The sequence below is a fragment of the Oncorhynchus nerka genome, linkage group LG19 (genome assembly GCF_034236695.1).
Source record: "Oncorhynchus nerka isolate Pitt River linkage group LG19, Oner_Uvic_2.0, whole genome shotgun sequence".
NCBI classification, from domain to species: Eukaryota; Metazoa; Chordata; class Actinopteri; order Salmoniformes; family Salmonidae; genus Oncorhynchus; species Oncorhynchus nerka.
Window position 1 is genome coordinate 22,885,278 of NC_088414.1, and position 17,687 is coordinate 22,902,964.

General features: G+C 42.6%; 1 protein-coding gene across 4 annotated transcripts in view; it reads left to right on the top strand.

Annotated features, from left to right (window-relative positions):
- Positions 1-297: 297 nt before the first annotated feature.
- LOC115101194 (protein PRRC2B-like) overlaps positions 298-17,687 on the top strand; it is a 41,275-nt gene continuing 23,885 nt past the window's right edge. For 3 of the 4 annotated variants that reach the window (XM_029620492.2, XM_065004791.1, XM_065004790.1), the window contains exons 1-3: positions 298-465; positions 9,040-9,216; positions 12,168-12,345. In XM_029620492.2, the coding sequence (XP_029476352.1) occupies positions 9,102-9,216; positions 12,168-12,345 (293 nt within the window). In that variant the 5' untranslated portion in view covers positions 298-465; positions 9,040-9,101. The remainder of the gene's footprint in view (positions 466-9,039; positions 9,217-12,167; positions 12,346-17,687) is intronic. The other variant, XM_065004789.1, reaches the window with a different exon arrangement.

The window sequence follows — 17,687 nt, forward strand, 5'->3', positions numbered from 1 at the left end:
TTCAACCTTGCACTCCTTCTGAACAACGCATTTTTTAAAGTGTGAAGTCTATACCTAGTGCCCTGTATTCATAACACATTCTAGTTTTGAGAACAGTAAATCTATTGAGAGCAAATGTTTAATCGATGAGAAAATTAGCAGAATATCGGTCCAGTTTCAACTAGTTCCGTCCTCTCCCACTACTCGCGACTGCACTTCCTCTCACTACCATATTTGGTGGTGAGAAAACGTTCTAAACGGATGCTTCAGCTTTTATAGCCCCTGTGGCGTGTCTGGGTTAACACCTTCTGTCTGTGGCAAGGAATTTCATTTTCAGGCCGGGTAGGTTGCCCACCAACAACATAAGTGAACGGGAAAATAGAATAAGAATAGGCAGCACAATCGCCAGCCATCCTTTGAAGCAACGTAATCTTTCGGAAATAAATCGTCATTATTGATCACAATAAATAATAACAAGTAAAATCGGTGAGTTATGAATGTATGTGTGAACTGTTTTGCAGGGACTTCACCAACTGACCAGTTTTATTGTTGCTTTGTTCTGTGCAGCAGCCATTTTTAATCGCCTTGTCCTATAGTCATCGCCGCCTTCCGTGGTCCTGAAATTTGGCAAACTGCTAAAATAATGGTTCCTTTGTGCACTACTGTTACCTGAAAGTGAAGGGTTTCATGTGTTCTCTAAAACGCCAAATTGCTGCATTTTCTGGGATTTGTTTTTGGAATTCCAGACAGGAACTTCAGTTGATTGGCCGTCTTGAAATTGTAGCTAGCGAACGTTAGTTGCTAGACTAGCTAACTTGACATCTAGCTAAACCAGTTTGGTGTCAATGTTATTATTTTGACTAAAATGTGAGTTATTATATCAATACTTAATCATGGTGGTTTTGATTAAGAACTAATGGCCATTTCAATTTGTTCCCCCACGAACTCGCAGACAAAATACGCAATCAATGTTTACATACTCAGTGATACTAGGCAGACTACCAAGCGCGTACTACTAGCTAGCTAATTCAGCAGAGATGGCTACTGTCAAATTTGACTTGTCCGTGGTTTAAACCCCTCTGAACTAATATTGCATAGGTAACAAGTATCAACAATGTTTTGCAATAGCTAGTTAGAATACGCAGAAAATGGTTAGCTAGCAAACGAATAATGGTTTAGCCACTTAACACAGCAAACAGGCCTTTGTGGTTAGGTAGCTGTGTTCCTACGTTTTTATTCTTAAATTCTGTTGCGATTAACCCGTTTTGTTTCTGATTTATTTTTATTCCCTTTGAAAATATTTGTGACTGCTAGCTTTTCTTGCATAACCACTTTAGTGCACAAACAGCTAGCTAGCAGCTAGTCTATAGAAATGTCCTTCTGTTTGTAGGCTAACTCGGGTTCTCCAACTTTCTGGGATCGGGGACCCCTTTTGTGATAACAAATTCATCAAATACCCCCTCATAAACAAGTTGATAGAAAAATAGCATACAATAAGCAACATTTTTAAGGCCAGCCACTTGAGTCTTGGCATCAGAGAATGTTGCTGTTTTCAAGCGAAGTTCCTGCAATTAAAAAAATAATCATAAAGCAGGTTGTTATTGTTGCCGTTTCTAAGTTAATATCCGGCAATACTACACATTTTGTCATGGGGCAGAGAGATTCTTTGTTGTTGCAGCTTTTACGCTAATATCCTGCAATACTACACATTTTGCTACAAGGTAGAGAACTTTAAACTTAAATTACACTGCATTTATGTGAAGGGGGGGGGGTTGAGTTGAAAAACTGATAATTGGTACTGTAGATACCAATATCCCTGTAATCCTACCAATCCCATGTTGTCCAGGGTTAAGAAATTGGAGATTAATATTAGGGTCGTTTCACCAATTCTTTGCCCCTTTCAGAAGTGTAACTTGCTATAAAAAATATAAAAAACTTTGCATTTCACCTAATTTTAACATTATTTCATGAAGAGCATGTTCAACTTAATAAACGTGTTCCTACCTAGGGGTTAATTCAAATAAAAAAACAATATAGTAAGTGCCAAATAAAATAACAGGGTTGATTTCTTAAATCAGCCATAGATCCTTTTGTGACAGGGGGAATGGAGGGCATTTTTCTGACTGGTAAAATTAAAAAACACAATGAATTATGAGCGTACCAGAGAGTCTTGTGAAGTTTTTTTGTTAAGCCTTTGTTACAGCAAGAACTAAAAACAGTCGCTTTCATTCGGGAATACAATTTCTGTAATGGAATGGTTTATTTGTTTCCGCTAGTTATTCAAGCCTCGCTTAACTTTTATTTAAAAACTAAAATGCTTGATTGCATTTCAAATAATGAGTGACTCGTATGCTGTGTGATGACATGAACGAATGAATGAATGATTGATACAGTAGCCTATATATGTATTGAAATATAGGCCTGGTTAAGTTGCCGTATTAAGACTAAAAAGCTCTTATGCGCTCTTGTGCCTACAGCTCAATGGTGGTTATACAAGGCTGCTATAATAAGCCTACTAATGATAATGACATTACTTATGATCATAACAGTAAATTAATGATAAGGAGATCAAGAAAAAGGAGCATTATTAAAAATAGTTTTCTGAAAATTTGGAAGTGAAAATAGCACAGAAAAAATGTATGATAGCAGAAAGGCAGTTCTAATGAGAAAAAAAAGTGTAAAGCCTTTTTTACAGCTAAGCAAAGATTTTTAAAACACCGGAATTTGTGAAATTGTTTACTTGGTATGTTGCGTCAGGCTTGGTGCTCACGGAATCAGTAGGCCATTAAACAAAACTCAAACAGGCAACAGAAACAGGATCTGCCTTATTTCTGTAAATACAGTGCCTTCGGAAAGTATTCAGACCCCTTAACTTTTTCAGATAATTTTTTTTTTTTTAACGTTACAGCCTAATTCTAAAATGCATTAAATAAAAACAATTTAACAGCAATCTACGTACTACCCCATAATGACAATGTCAGAGCAAAATCCAAGCCATCAGATCGAAGGAATTGTCTGTAGTGGTCTGAGACAGGGTTGTGTCGAGGCACAGATCTGGGGAAGGGTACCAAAACATTACAAATCAAATTTTCTTAGTCACATGTGCCAAATACAACGAATACACCTTACAGTGAAATGCTTACTTATGAGCCCCTAACCGACAGTGCAGTATAAAAAAAAATACAGATAACAATAAGAGATAGAACTAACAAGTAATTAACCTGTCTAGGACTGGCGTAACCCCTCGCCAACAGCCAATGAAATTACAGGGTGAAAAATACAAATCAACAAAAATCTCAATCAAATTTCTCAAACATACAATTAGGCACCATTTTAAAGATAAAATTCTCATTAATCCAGCCACAGTGTCTGATTTCAAAAATGCTTTACAGCGAAAGCTCCACAAACGATTGTTAGGTCACGACCAACTCACAGAAAAACCCAGCCATTATTCCAGCCAAAGAGGGGAGTCACAAAAAGCACAAATAGAGGTAAAATGAATCATGAACCTTTGATGATCTTCATCAGATGACACTCATAGGACTTCATGTTACACAATGCATGTATGTTTTGTTGGATAAAGTTCATATTTATATCCAAAAATCGTATTTTACATTTGCGTGTTATGTTCAGTAGTTCCAAAACATGCAGTGATATTGCAGAGAGCCATATGAATTCACAGCAATACTCATTATACATGTTGATGAGTGTTATGCATGGAACTTTAGATACACCTCTCCTTAATGCAACAGCTGTGTCAGATTTCAAACAACTTTACGGAAAAAGCATAATCTGAGAACGGCGCTCAGAGCCCAAACCAGCCAAAATAAATATCCGCCATGTTGCGCAGTCAACATTAGTCATAAATAGCATTATAAATATTCACTTACCTTTGATCTTCATCAGAATGCACTCCCAGGAATCTCAGTTCCACAATAAATGTTTGTTTTGTTCGATAATGTCCATCATTTATGTCCAAATAGCTTCTTTTGTTAGGGCGTTTGGTAAACAAATCCAAAAGCGCGTTCATGTCCAGTCGGACAAAAAGTTATGTTACAGGTCGAAGAAACGTGTCAAACTAAGTATAGAATCAATCTTTAGGATGTTTTTATCATAAATGTTCTGTAATGTTCCAACTGGAGAATTCCATTGTCTGTAGAAAAGCAATGGAATGAGAGACTCCTCTCATGTGAAATGCGCGTGACTGAAAACGAGGCTGCTGGCAGACCCCTTAGTCAAACAGCTCCCATCCGACCCCCCTTCACAGGAGAAGCCTGAAACAATGTTCTAAAGACGGTTGACATCTAGTGGAAGTCTTAGGAAGTGCAAAATAACCCATATCCCACTGTGTATTCGATAGGGGCTGAGTTCAAAAACTACAAACCTCAGATTTCCCACTTCCTCTAGATTTTTTCTCAGGTTTTTGCCTGCCATATGAGTTCTGTTATACTCACAGACATTCAAACAGTTTTAGAAACTTCAGAGTTTTTTCTGTCCAATACTAATAATAATATGCATATATTAGCATCTGGGACTGAGTAGGAGGCAGTTCACTCTGGGCACGCTAGTCATCCAAAAGAGAAAATGCTGCCCCCTATCCCAAAGAAGTTAAAGAACAGCAGTAAAAAATAACTATATATACACAGGGGGGTGCCGTTACAGAGTCAATGTGCGGGGGCACCCGTTAGTTTAGGTAGTATGTACATGTAGGTAGCGTTAATTAAAGTGACTATGCATAGATGACAACAGAGTGGCAGTGGTGTGGGGGGGCAGGCAGGCAATGCGGGTAGTCTGGGTAGCCATTTGACTCTATGTTCAGGAGTCTTATGGCTTGGGGGTAGACGCTGTTTAGGAGTATTTTGGACCTAGACGTAGCGCCCCAGTACCGCTTGCCGTGTGGTAGCAAAGAGAACGGTCTATGACTAGAGTGGCTGGAGTCTTTGACAGTTTTTAGGGCCTTCCTCTGACACCGCCTGGTATAGAGGTCCTGGATGGCAGGAAGCTTGGCCCCAGTGATGTACTGGGTCGTTCACACTACCCTCTGTAGTGCCTTGCGGTCAGGCCGAGGAGTTGCCATACCAGGCAGTGATGCAACCAGTGCTCTTGATGGTGCAGCTGTAGAACCTTTTGAGGATCTGAGGACCCATGCCAAATCTTTTCAGTCTGCTGAGGGGGAATAGGTTTTTGTCGTGCCCGCTTCACGACTGTCATGGTGTGCTTGGACCATGTTAGTTTGTTGGTGATGTGGACACCAAGGAACTTGAAGCTCTCAACCTGCTCCACTGCAGCCCCGTCGATGAGAATGGTGGCGTGCTCAGTCCTTTTTTTCCTGTAGTCCTTTGTCTTGATCAGGGTTAGGGAGAGGTTGTTGTCCTGGCACCACACGGCCAGGTCTCTGACCGCCTCCCTATAGGCTGTCTCGTTGTTGTCGGTGATCAGGCCTACCACTGTTGTCATCAGCTAATTTAATGGTGTTTGAGTCATGCCTGGCCATGCAGTCATGAGTGAACAGGGAGTACAGGAGGCGGTGGAGCACGCACCCCTGAGAGGCCCCCGTGTTGAGGATCAGCGTGGCAGATGTGTTGTTACCTACCCTTTCCACCTGGGGGTGGCCCGTTAGAATCCAGTTGCAGGGGGAGGTGTTTAGTCTCAGGGTCCTTAGCTTATTGATGAGCTTTGAGGGCACTATGGTGTTCAACACTGAGCTGAAGTCAATGAATAGCCTATGAAAGGGCAGTGTGGAGTGCAATAGAGATTGCATCTGTGGCTCTGTTGGGGCAGTATGCAAATTGGAGTGGGTCTAGGGTTTCTGGGATGATGCTGTTGATGTGAGCCATGACCTGCCTTTCAAAGCACTTCATGGCTAGAGACGTGAGTGCTACAGGTCGGTAGTCATTTAGGCAGGTTACCTTAGTGTTCTTGTGCACAGGCACGATGGTGGTCTGTTTAAAACATGTTGGTATTACAGACTCGGACAGGGAGAGGTTGAAAATGGCAGTGAAGACACTTGCTAGTTGGTCAGTGCATGCTTGCAGTACACGTTCTGGTAATCCGTCTGACCCTACGGCCTTGTGAATGTTGACCTGTCTAAAGATCTTAGCGGCTGCGGAGAACGTGATCACACAGTCTTCCGGTACAGCTGGTGCTCTCATGCATGTTTTAGTGTTATTTGCCTCGAAGCGAGCATAAAGTAGTTTAGCTCGTGTCACTGGGCAGCTCTCGGCTGTGCTTCCCTTCATTCTGTAATGGTTTGCAGGCCCTGCCACATCCGACAAGCTTCGGAGCCGGTGTTATATGACTCTTTGTCCTGTATTGATGTTTTGCCTGTTTGATGGATCTTCAGAGGGCATAGTGGGATTCTTATAAACTTATAACTTCCTGGTTAGAGTCCTGCTCCTTGAAAGCGTCAGCTCTAGGTTTTAGCTTATTGCAGATGCTGCCTGTAATCCATGTCTTCTGGGTGGGGTATGTATTTACGGTCACTGGGGGGATGTCATCAATGCACATATTGTTGAAGCCAATGACAGATGTGGTGTACTCATCAATGCCATTGGAGGAATCCCGGAACATATTCCCGTCTGTGCTAGCAAAACAATCCTGTAGCTTAGCATCTGCTTCATCTGCCCATTTTTTTTATTGATCTTGTTACTGGTGCTTCCTGCTTTAATTTTTGCTTGTAAGCAGGATTCAGGAGGATGGAATTATGGTCAGATTTGCCAAATGGAGGGTGAGTGAGAGGTTTGAATGCATCTCTGTGTGAAGTATAGGTGGTCCAGAGTTCTTTTCCCCCTGGTTGCACATTTTAACATTTACGAAGCATTGAAGGTCCCCAAGAACACAGTGGCCTCCATTCTTAAATTGAAGAAGTTTGGAACTACCAACTCTTCCTAGAGCTGGTTGCCTGGCCAAACTGAGCAATCGTGGGGAGAAGGGCCTTGGTCAGGGAGGTGACCAAGAACCCAATGGTCACTCTGGTAGAGCTCTGGAGTTGCTTTGTAGAGATAGGAGAACCTTCCAGAAGGACAACCTTCTCTGCATTTTTCCACCATTGACTTTTATAGTAGTGGCCAGGCAGAAGCCACTCCTCAGTAAAAGACACAAGAAAGCCCGCTTGGAGTTTGCCAAAAGTCGCCCAAAGACTCGCAAACTATGAGAAACAAGATTATATTGTCTGATGAAACCAATATTGAACCCTTTGACCTGGATTCCAAGTATCACGTCTGGAGGAAACCTGGCACCATCCCTACGGTGAAGCATGGTGGTGGCAGAATCATGCTGTGGCAATGTTTTTCAGCGGCAGGGACTGGGAGACTAGTCAGGATCGAGGCGAAGATGCACAGCCTAGAGTACAGAAATCCTTGATGAAAACCTGCTCCAGAGCTCTCAGGAACTCAGACTGGGGCAAAGGTTCACCTTCCAACAGGACAACAACCCTAAGCACACAGCCAAGACAACACAGGCGTGGCTTTAGGACAAGTCTCTGAATGTCCTTGTTGTGGCCCGGACTTAAACCGCGCAGCAATGATCTCCATCCAACCTGATGGCTTGAGAGGATCTGCAGAGAAGAATGGGAGAAACGCCCCAAATACAGGTGTGCCAAGCTTGTAGCGTCATACCCAAGGAGACTTGAGGCTTTAATCACTCTCAAAGGTGCTTCAACAAAGTACTGAGTAAAGGGTCTGAATACTTATGTAAATATGATGTTCCAGTGTATGTTCCATTTTTTAATACATTTGCAAAAATGTCTAAACCTGCTTTTGCTTTGTCTTTATGGGGTAATCAATTTTAGAACAAGGCTTCAACCTAACAAAATGTGGAGGAAATCAAGGTGGTCTGAATACTTTGATTTATAAAGCCAGGCACATTTTACAGTTAGGCTATTGATTATAGGCCTAATTAGGTTGGTTTCTTCCCTGCTTGCTTTTCCTAGACAATAGGGCAATGGCTGTTTTCTCATCTCTTCATTCTGCTGCTGCCTCGGCGCATTGTTCTCAACACAAGGTTAACTTTGTTTCTAAACAGCACACAGTGACCACTATCCAACACGGGAGAAACACACTTGCTATAAAATATATTTCTTTGTTAGTGTTGCTCCATTGTTCTTATGTAATATCACCATATACAATTTCAGTAGCATATGTCTTAGACTTATAGACTGTGCCTCCGTAATGGATCAGTCAACTCCGACCAAAGCCAATCCGACGAGTGTATTGTACACCATGATACTTTTTTCTATTTAATAAAAATTAAAAATAAATGTTTTGCTACTCCTCGGGCAAAAGAAATCTTGGTCGACCAAACAATCGACCAGTCGACTAATAGGTCAGCCCTAATAGGAAGGAATGGGGTAGGTCAGACACATTTCTCAAATGTTCAGAAAATGTTAGCTGTGTCCGCTCATTGCAAAAATATCAGCGTAAATGCAGTGCACTCGTGGAGCACTGTATTGAGATGATGCAACGTCAGTGGTTTCCCTATATTCATTTAGCAGCTGCAAAGAAATATGACCCAAGTAGCAATGCTGATTCCTTTAGTGGGTTTCATGTAATGTTAAGCCTACTAAGTTAATTTTATAAGAGGTAGTAGCATCAATGTCTGGTTGGTCAGTCAGACCACTCAGCAGGGTATTTGAAGATTCATGTTCTTTCACATAGGGTAACACTGTTTCCAGTTCACAATTTACAATAGGCCTCATCACAGTTAGGGCCAGCGATACTCGTTAGTATCGTGTCAAGGAAACAACAAAGGGGATTTAGCTTCTTTCGGGAAATAAAAAGCCAGAAGACTGCTTAACAACTAAACTGATTAAATTTCCACCTTACTATTTGCATTGAACCCCCTTTGTTTTTATACTGCTGCTACTCCTGTTTATCCATGCATAGATACTTTACAAATGACCTCAATTAACCTAAACATTGCATTTGGGTAATTGAATTAAGATTGGTATGTTGACTTTTTTTTGTCACACTTTTAGAATAGATTGAATAGTAATATTACATTCTTTCCAATTCTAAGCTGGTGTGGCTTGTGTGCTAACAGTTTCCTCTTTTTTCTCTTCAGTAAAAGAAGGCACAGCAAGAGGCGCATAGAAACATTTCCATACTCGATGACATTACATCGCAATGTCCGATCGTTTGGGGCAAATAACCAAGTCCAAGGATGGGAAAAGCAAGTATTCCTCACTCAGCCTATTTGATAAGTACAAGGGAAAGTCTATAGAAACTCATAAAACCGCAGGTAAGTCATTGTCCATTCTTTTTCAAGTACTTCTGTGCAGACCTGGGTTCAAATACATCTGTATTTGTTACTTAAAGGCCCCCCATCATAGGGAAATGCCTCCTCTATTTCAACTTAATTTCTGTCCTAAAGTGGAAATTCTCATATATTCACAAATTGGGGGTGGGAACGCTGTGGTGATTTCCACATGGCGTGGAGAAATAACAACAGAGCACTAACTTCTGTCAGTGTAGCTAGCTAGCATGCTAACCTTATCTAGCAAGCAAGTATATTTAATGTAACAACAGCACAAAATAGAAACACATTTGTGGAATTTCCGTTATGAGATAGACACTTGTGTTTTCTAGCTGCACCAATCCAGTGGACTGTGGTCAAAGCCATTCATTTAGGGGGAGTGGGGTTCCAAAATGCAATCATTGCACATGCAATTTTTTATAAAAAAATTGTATTTAAAAAATGTAACCCCTTTTTCTTCCCAATTTCGTGGTATACAATTGTTAGTAGTTACTGTCTTGTCTCAGCGCTACAACTCCCATATGGGCTTGGGAGAGATGAAGGTCGAGAGCCATGCGTCCTCCGAAACACAACCCAACCAAGCCGCACTGCTTCTTAACACAGCGTGCATCCAACCCGGAAGCCAGCCGCAGCAATGTCGGAGGAAACACCGTACACCTAGCGACCTTTCAGCATACAACGTGGGTCCTAACCCTTACTGTCAGGGCGGTGTCCGCTACCCATATCGCCTGGGAGCAGGGCTCGGGGCCACCCTCATGAGAGATGTTCCTGTCTCCTTGGTCAACTTCCCGCTGTTCACCCACCTCCACTGGCTGGGCCAGTCCTCTCGAGATGAATCGGCACCCTTTTACTGGGCCTTGCTCTTTGTCTGGCTGGCTCTATTGCAGCTGTGACAGTCAATCCTTGTGATGTTGTGAAAACGAGATTGCAATCTCTGAGCAAAGGGGCGAAGAGGAGAGTTACAACAGTGTGGTTGACTGTCAGTGAGATCATACGTAAGGAGGGTCCCTTCTGCCTTCCTGAAGGGAACAGGCTGCAGGGTGCTGGTATTCGCTCCTCTTTTCAGCAATGTCCTGGTTATGTATGTTATTGGCATTGGAGAGTTCATCCTGGACCATTCACCTTTCAACTATTTGTCTGCATGAGACGACCAACCCAGCCTGGCTGCGCATGGGACTTTCGCATGTCGGATGATGATGTATCTCCGCAAATGACTGGCAGCTTTACACCAATATATGTTACAGATTAAAATACACAATTGTTGACATGCCAGAGCTTTGGAGCCAAGAAAAGACAGAAAAAAACGTTATGTAGTATGGTCTTCCTGTATGGTCTAACGGCTGCACTGCGCTTTCTCCAAGTGGGTTGCTGGCTTATTTCGTGTGCTGGGACCAATGTTTGTGCAGATGTCAGTTTTCAGAACTGGGGACAGAGAAGTGTAGCAGTGATGCTGGCTGGGGAGTCCCCTGGTTTCCTCTGTGGGAGAGGTGGGGACCACTTTAACTAACAACTGAAGTCTTTTTCACGCTGTTATTTCATTCATTCATTAGCTGGAATTATTTTTTTCTTCATTTAATCTGATTCGCACATGTGACTTGTTAATTTCACTGTGGACAACTGAGGCCAAAGGGCAGTCTCTGCTGTAACCAAGAAACTTGATCTTGCCACTTAGCTAGCAAGTTGGCAAATGAAGTGCCAAAATGTTTACTTCTAAGCAGTGGCATAGGCATGTGCGCCCCCCACAAAACAAAATGTGTATTTAAAATCCTACCACTGAAGCCTAATTGTGTTATATCCTAAATACTTCATTCATATTTTGCAGTATATATACAGTAGGGTTGTGGAGTATTCTCATTGTCCACTTTTCTTGCGGGCTAAAGACGGTAGGTCAAGAGAGATTAGTTTATGGTCGTTATTTAGTTTCTTTTGTATTAATGACATGCCCCTAAATGTAATGCAAATTGTTTTGTATTAGCCTTAACTGAGTGGCTTGGCAGTTCTCACACTACGACGACGCGATCCTGTATCAGGACTGACTGAGCCTGCAAAATAGCATCACTGATACTGTCTGCACCAGGTCATTGAACATAGGAAATGACTTGCATCACTTTGTATGTTATGTCTAGTTTTGTATATGTTCATAAAATGAAATGTATAGCTTTCTGCTATAAACAAAAAAGTGGAGGTGCAAAAACACAAGTTTGCCCCCCATTTTAATTAGCTCCATGGCTCGGGTGGCCAAGTGGATGCTACAGCGAAATGCTGTTTGGCTCAGCCAAAAATGATCTATTATATTGCTCAGTTGTAACTCACAAAGACTAACTTTGCAGGTGTTTCTGATTTTAATAAACAATGCCATGCTGGTGGGTGGTAACGTTCAATTAAAACCCAGCCCTGAAAAGAAACGCAGACTGAAAAGTATTAGCACGTGATATCATAGGTGAGAAACGCTGCATTGGCACGGAAAATATCTGAAGTTACCACTTTGGATTTTCCAATTCAACCCCAAATATATCATACTTTGACTAAAATTATTACTTATTGACTTAAATTGTTTTGTAAGCTATAGGCATAGTCTTTCACCGAGAGAGGGAAATGTGTATTTGAGTACTTTCAAATATGTCCCAAATCAACTACTAACGTGGGAGTGTATTTCCAAATGCATTCCAATATTCAACTACTTTTTAAATTAAATATGTTTCAATACTTCGAAATGTATGTTCAAGTAATTAAGATATTTGAACCCAGGTCTGCTTCTGTGTTTTAAACTCATATATATGCAAGGATTTGATTTCACTTGGCTCATGAAGGTTGACCAATACAAAAAATTTGCAAAGAGCTTTATTACCACCTCTATCCTTCCCTCTGTCTGTGTCCACTCTTACTCCCACTCTCCATCTTTCTCTCGCCTCTTTCTCCTCCCCTCTTCCTCCCAGCAGTTCCGCGACATGGCTTACAGAGTCTTGGCAAAGTGGCCGCAGCCCGGCGCATGCCCCCACCCGCTCACCTGCCGAGCCTGAAGTCCGAGAACAAAGGAAACGACCCCAACGTGATTATCGTGCCCAAAGACGGAACAGGATGGGCAAACAAGCAGGAACAACCCGATCAAAAGAGGTGGGTGAGAGCCCGGGATGGACCCTGGGAAAGGTCTGAATAACCGATTTAATGCAGTTACATCCAACTGTTTCTTGGAGATTGAACATCTGTAGACACAGCACTTTTGCCATTTCAATCAGCAACTGATGTACATTGAACAAAAATATAAACATAACAATTTCTAACATTTTACTCAGTTACAATTTATATAAGCAAACCAGTCAATTGGGGCGGCAGGGTAGCCTAGTGGTTAGAGCGTTGGACTAGTAACCGAAAGGTTGCAAGTTCGAATCCCCGAGCTGACAAGGTACAAATCTGTCCTTCTGCCCCTGAACAGGCAGTTAACCCACTGTTCCTAGGCCGTCATTGAAAATAAGAATTTGTTCTTAACTGACTTGCCTAGTAAAATAAAGGTAAAATAAAAATAAATTGAAATAAATTCAATGGGCCCTAATCTATAGATTTTACACGGCTGGGAATAAAGATGGTCACCGATACCTTTTTATAAAAAAGGTAGTGGCGTGGATCAGGAAACCAGTCAGTATCTGGTTTGATGACAATTTGCCTCATGTAGTGCAGCACATCTCCTTCGCATAGAGTTGATCAGGCTGTTGACTGTAGCCTGTGGAATGTTGTCCGACTCTTCAATGGCTGTACGAAGTTGCTGGATATTAGCGGGAAGTGGAAAACGTTGTTGTACACCATCGATCCAGAGCATCCAAAACATGCTCATTGGGTGACATGTCTGGTGAGTATGCAGGCTATGGAAGGGACTTTTTCAGCTTCCAGGAATTGGCTGTTGAAGATGAGCATTTGCCCACTGAAGTCAGTTACGACGCCAAACTGCAATCAGGTCAAGACCCTAGTGAGTATGACGAGTACTCAGATGAGCTTCTCTGAGACTGTTTCTGACAGAAAATCGTTGGTTGTGCAAGACCAGACTTTCATCAGCTGTCCGAGTGGCTGGTCTCAGATGATCCCGCAGGTGAAGAAGCCGGATGTGGAGATATTGGGTTGGCATGGTTACACGTGGTGTGCGGTTGTGACACCGGTTGATGTACTGCCAAATTCTCTAAAATAACGTTGGCGGCGGTTTATGGTATAGAAATGAATATCAATTATCTGGTCAAATCTCTGGTGGACATTGCTATAGTCAGCATGCCACAATTGCATGCTCCCTCAACTTGAGACATGTGACATATGCATATTTTTAGAGTGGCCTTTTATTATTCCCAGCACACAGTGCACCTATGTGATGATCATGCTGTTTAATCAGCTTCTTGATATGCCACACCAGTCAGGTGGATGGATTATCTTGCCAAAGGAGAAATGCTCACTAAAGTTGTGCACAAACTTTCAGCACAATGTTTTTGTGCATATGGATAATTTCTGGGATGTCAGATCATGAAACATGGGACCAACACTATTCATGTTGTGTTTTTATATTTTTGTTCAGTATAGATTGAAGAAACCAAAACAATATGAAACTGATACATCTCTTTCAAGGTGGGAAATTACATTTTTGGTACACCAGCCACTGTTGCAGGTAGAATAAATAAATAAAAATCTAACAGCCACTCAAATGTTCTCCCATTATTACACAAAATCACGATCGTATGAGTACACTTTGTTTCTAAAACAAATGTATTACTAGTAAGAAGTAATGGGGTGTATATTGCTAAATTTCATTTTTTGTGACTAGTCTTTTTAACCAATGTTAAAATAAATTTCGATACAATAGTAAAAAGTTAAAGTTCTGCTACTGAACATCATTATTCATCATTATTATTATTAGTTCAGGAGGGCTCAAATGCAGAATTTGTTTGCGAGTACAAAAGTTGATATTTAGGAGCACAATGAAATAGATTTTTTTAATGATAAGAAATTAATAAAAGTTTTTTGGACTGTTCGATGCATAATTTATCCCCAAATATTTGAGTCATTAGATGAGACAATGTTCAGCTTCCCCTTTAAGGGGTGGGCCTTACCGTGGTAACGGCACTCCTCGGTAATGTCTGCAGAAAATGTCTGCTGGTAGCTCAAACTAATATTGAAAAACGACCTAGCATGTGAAAAATGTGATGTAACTAGCCAAGATACACGAGGACAAAGTCTCACTGTAGTAGTGTTTCAGGTCTTGTGCTTTGTAATTGAAACTGTTCCCATATGCTGTGACTACCTGCGAACGTGGCTGGTGAAAGACATTCTTACCCAGCAATGCCAAAAATCTACCCAAATTTGGCGGGTGTTCCATTTCCCACCGTGGTCTATTTTACCAACCAATTTCTCGTTTTGTAGGCTAAGAATGAGCCTTAAAAAAATGTGGCGTCATAACGCGGTCAATTAAGATCTAGCTTTAAGTGAAGTTACTTACCATATGTCGGTTTTCAACATAGTTAATGGCCAAGAAGAAGCACAAAGCCAAAGCCCAGCCGTTTGGGGGCGGAGCTAGCATGTTGGAGTGAACAGCTGTGTGTGAGGCTCCTGCAACTTTTTTGCGAAATAATCTAATTTAACCTACTTTATGACACTTTTTACAACAAACGTTTCTTTTCAATACAAGATTGTAATTTTTATATGAAAATGCCGAGTAATAAGCGACCAAAGGACAATAAATCCACAGTGGAGGCCTACTCCCCACTAAACAACAATGTGACACTTACAGAACTTGCCCGGGCTTTGGGGGAGTTACGTGTTGCTATAGCTGAGGATCTTAAGGCCACTATTGCTGAACTGGCCACCAAAATCGAGAGCATCATTCAAACGGTCACTTCGCATGGTCAGAGTATTGTGGACCTTGAGAAAGCTTCTGAATTCAACACTGGTAGGATCGACGAGTTAGAGAAGCTATGCACGTCATTGCAGGATAGTGTGCAGAGGCTTTCTGTGAAAGTGGTGGACCTGGAGGGCCGATCCAGACCTAATAACCTTCGCGTTGTTGGTCTGGCAGAGGGGATGGAGGCGGGCTCTCGCCCCACCGACGACTTCGCCAAGCTATTGAAGGATGCAATGCGATCGGATGTTTTGGCTTCGGATCCCCAGCTGAACCGTGCACATCGCTCCCTTGTCCCAGTGCCTGGACCGGGCCAACGTCCTCGCCCAGTAATCATCTGTTACAGTTTCAAGACCAAGGATCTTATCCTGCGTGAAGCTCGAATGAGGGGCAACCTGTCGCATAAAGGGCACCCATTCCGTGTCTGAGGATTATGCGCACGATGTGGCAAAGCATCGTGTCGACTACAGATGTCATGACCAAACTCTACAAACTCCATCTTCGCCCAGCCTTCCTCTTCCTTGCAAGACTAAGAATTACCCCGCCTTCCGGTGAGAAGATTTGGCTCTCCTCGGTTTTGGACGCAGAGAAGTTTATCCGGGAATATACGCCCCCGTACAGGTTTAGAGTGCCTTGTCATTGTGTGTTAGGGTCTGCTCATGGACTCGAATCCATACTATACCATAATGGGTGAAACCGTATTAAACGGGCTCAACAAGGGCTACTGAACATGTAAGGCACTGAGCCGACCAATGGATGGCGGTCAGAGCTCTCATTTAACGTTAAATTCACTTTCATGCTCAGAGCTATGCATATTTTTACTTCCAGGTTTGATCACTGACACCTTTGGATGGATATACTTATATTCCCCCATTTTTGTTTTGTTTCGTTATTTATTTTACAATCATTACATTATTCTTATTACCATACCATGTATTTATTGCTTGCAGGGGAATGGGGGTGATGGTTGGGAAGGGGCAGACGCAGACACCTGGTTAGCAAGTTGAAGTTTTGTGCCGTTCTGCCTTTGTCTAGCCGTGGGCCGCTCTCCCGACTAGATTCCCACCAGCCCTCTGTAGTGCTTGTGTCTGTGTAGGTGTGCATACATATCATTACTATTTGTACTTTATTACTATTTTCTCTTAGCATTTTAGTATTATGTATGTGTATATTTTAAATCTGTGTAGATTGTTATTCTGGGGTATGAATGTTTATGTGTATATGTGCATATGGATGTATTACATATCTTTTACAAATATATATGCATTTGTTATGTGGGTATGTATGTACATGTGTGTGTATGTACATGTGTGTGTAATCTTAAAAAGGAAAAATGTTTCTGTATGTGTATATACACTGCTCAAAAAAAGAAAGGGAACACTTAAACAACACAATATAACTCCAAGTCAATCACACTTCTGTGAAATCAAACTGTCCACTTAGGAAGCAACACTGATTGACAATAAATGTCACATGCTGTTGTGCAAATGGAATAGACAACAGGTGGAAATTGTAGGCAATTATCAAGACACCCAATAAAGGAGTGTTTCTGCAGGTGGTAACCACAGACCACTTCTCAGTTCCTATGTTTCCTCACTTTTGAATGCTGTTGGTGCTTTCACTCTAGTGGTAGCATGAGACGGAGTCTACAACCCACACAAGTGGCTCAGGTAGTGCAGCTCATCCAGGATGGAACATCAATGCGAGCTGTTGCAAGAAGTTTGCTGTGTCTTTCAGCGCAGTGTCCAGAGCATTGAGGCGCTACCAGGAGATGTGGAGGAGGCCGTAGGAGGGCAACAACCCAGCAGCAGGACCGCTACCTCCGCCTTTGTGCAAGGAGGAGCAGGAGGAGCACTGCCAGAGCCCTGCAAAATGACCTCCAGCAGGCCACAAATGTGCATGTGTCTGCTCAAACGGTCAGGAACAGACTCCATGAGGGTGGTATGAGGGCCCGACGTCCACAGGTGGGGGTTGTGCTTACAGCCCAACACCGGGCAGGACGTTTGGCATTTGCCAGAGAACACCAAGATTGGCAAATTCGCCACTGGCGCCCTGTGCTCTTCACAGATGAAAGCCGGTTCACATGTGACATGTGACAGTCTGGAGACGCCGTGGAGAACGTTCTGCTGCCTGCAACATCCTCCAGCATGACCGGTTTGGCAGTGGGTCAGTCATGGTGTGGGGTGGCATTTCTTTGGGGAGCCGCACAGCCCTCCATGTGCTCGCCAGAGAGCCTGACTGCCATTAGGTACCGAGATGAGATTCTCAGACCCCTTGTGAGACCATATGCTGGTGCGGTTGGCCCTGGGTTCCTCCTAATGCAAGACAATGCTAGACCTCATGTGGCCGGAGTGTGTCAGCAGTTCCTGCAAGAGGAAGGCATTGATGCTATGGACTGGCCCGCCCGTTCCCCAGACCTGACTCCAATTGAGCACATCTGGGACATCATGTCTCGCTCCATCCACCAACGTTGCACCACAGACTGTCCAGGAGTTGGCGGATGCTTTAGTCCAGGTCTGGGAGGAGATCCCTCAGGAGACCCCCCCACACCTCATCAGGAGCATGCCCAGGCTTTGTAGGGAGGTCA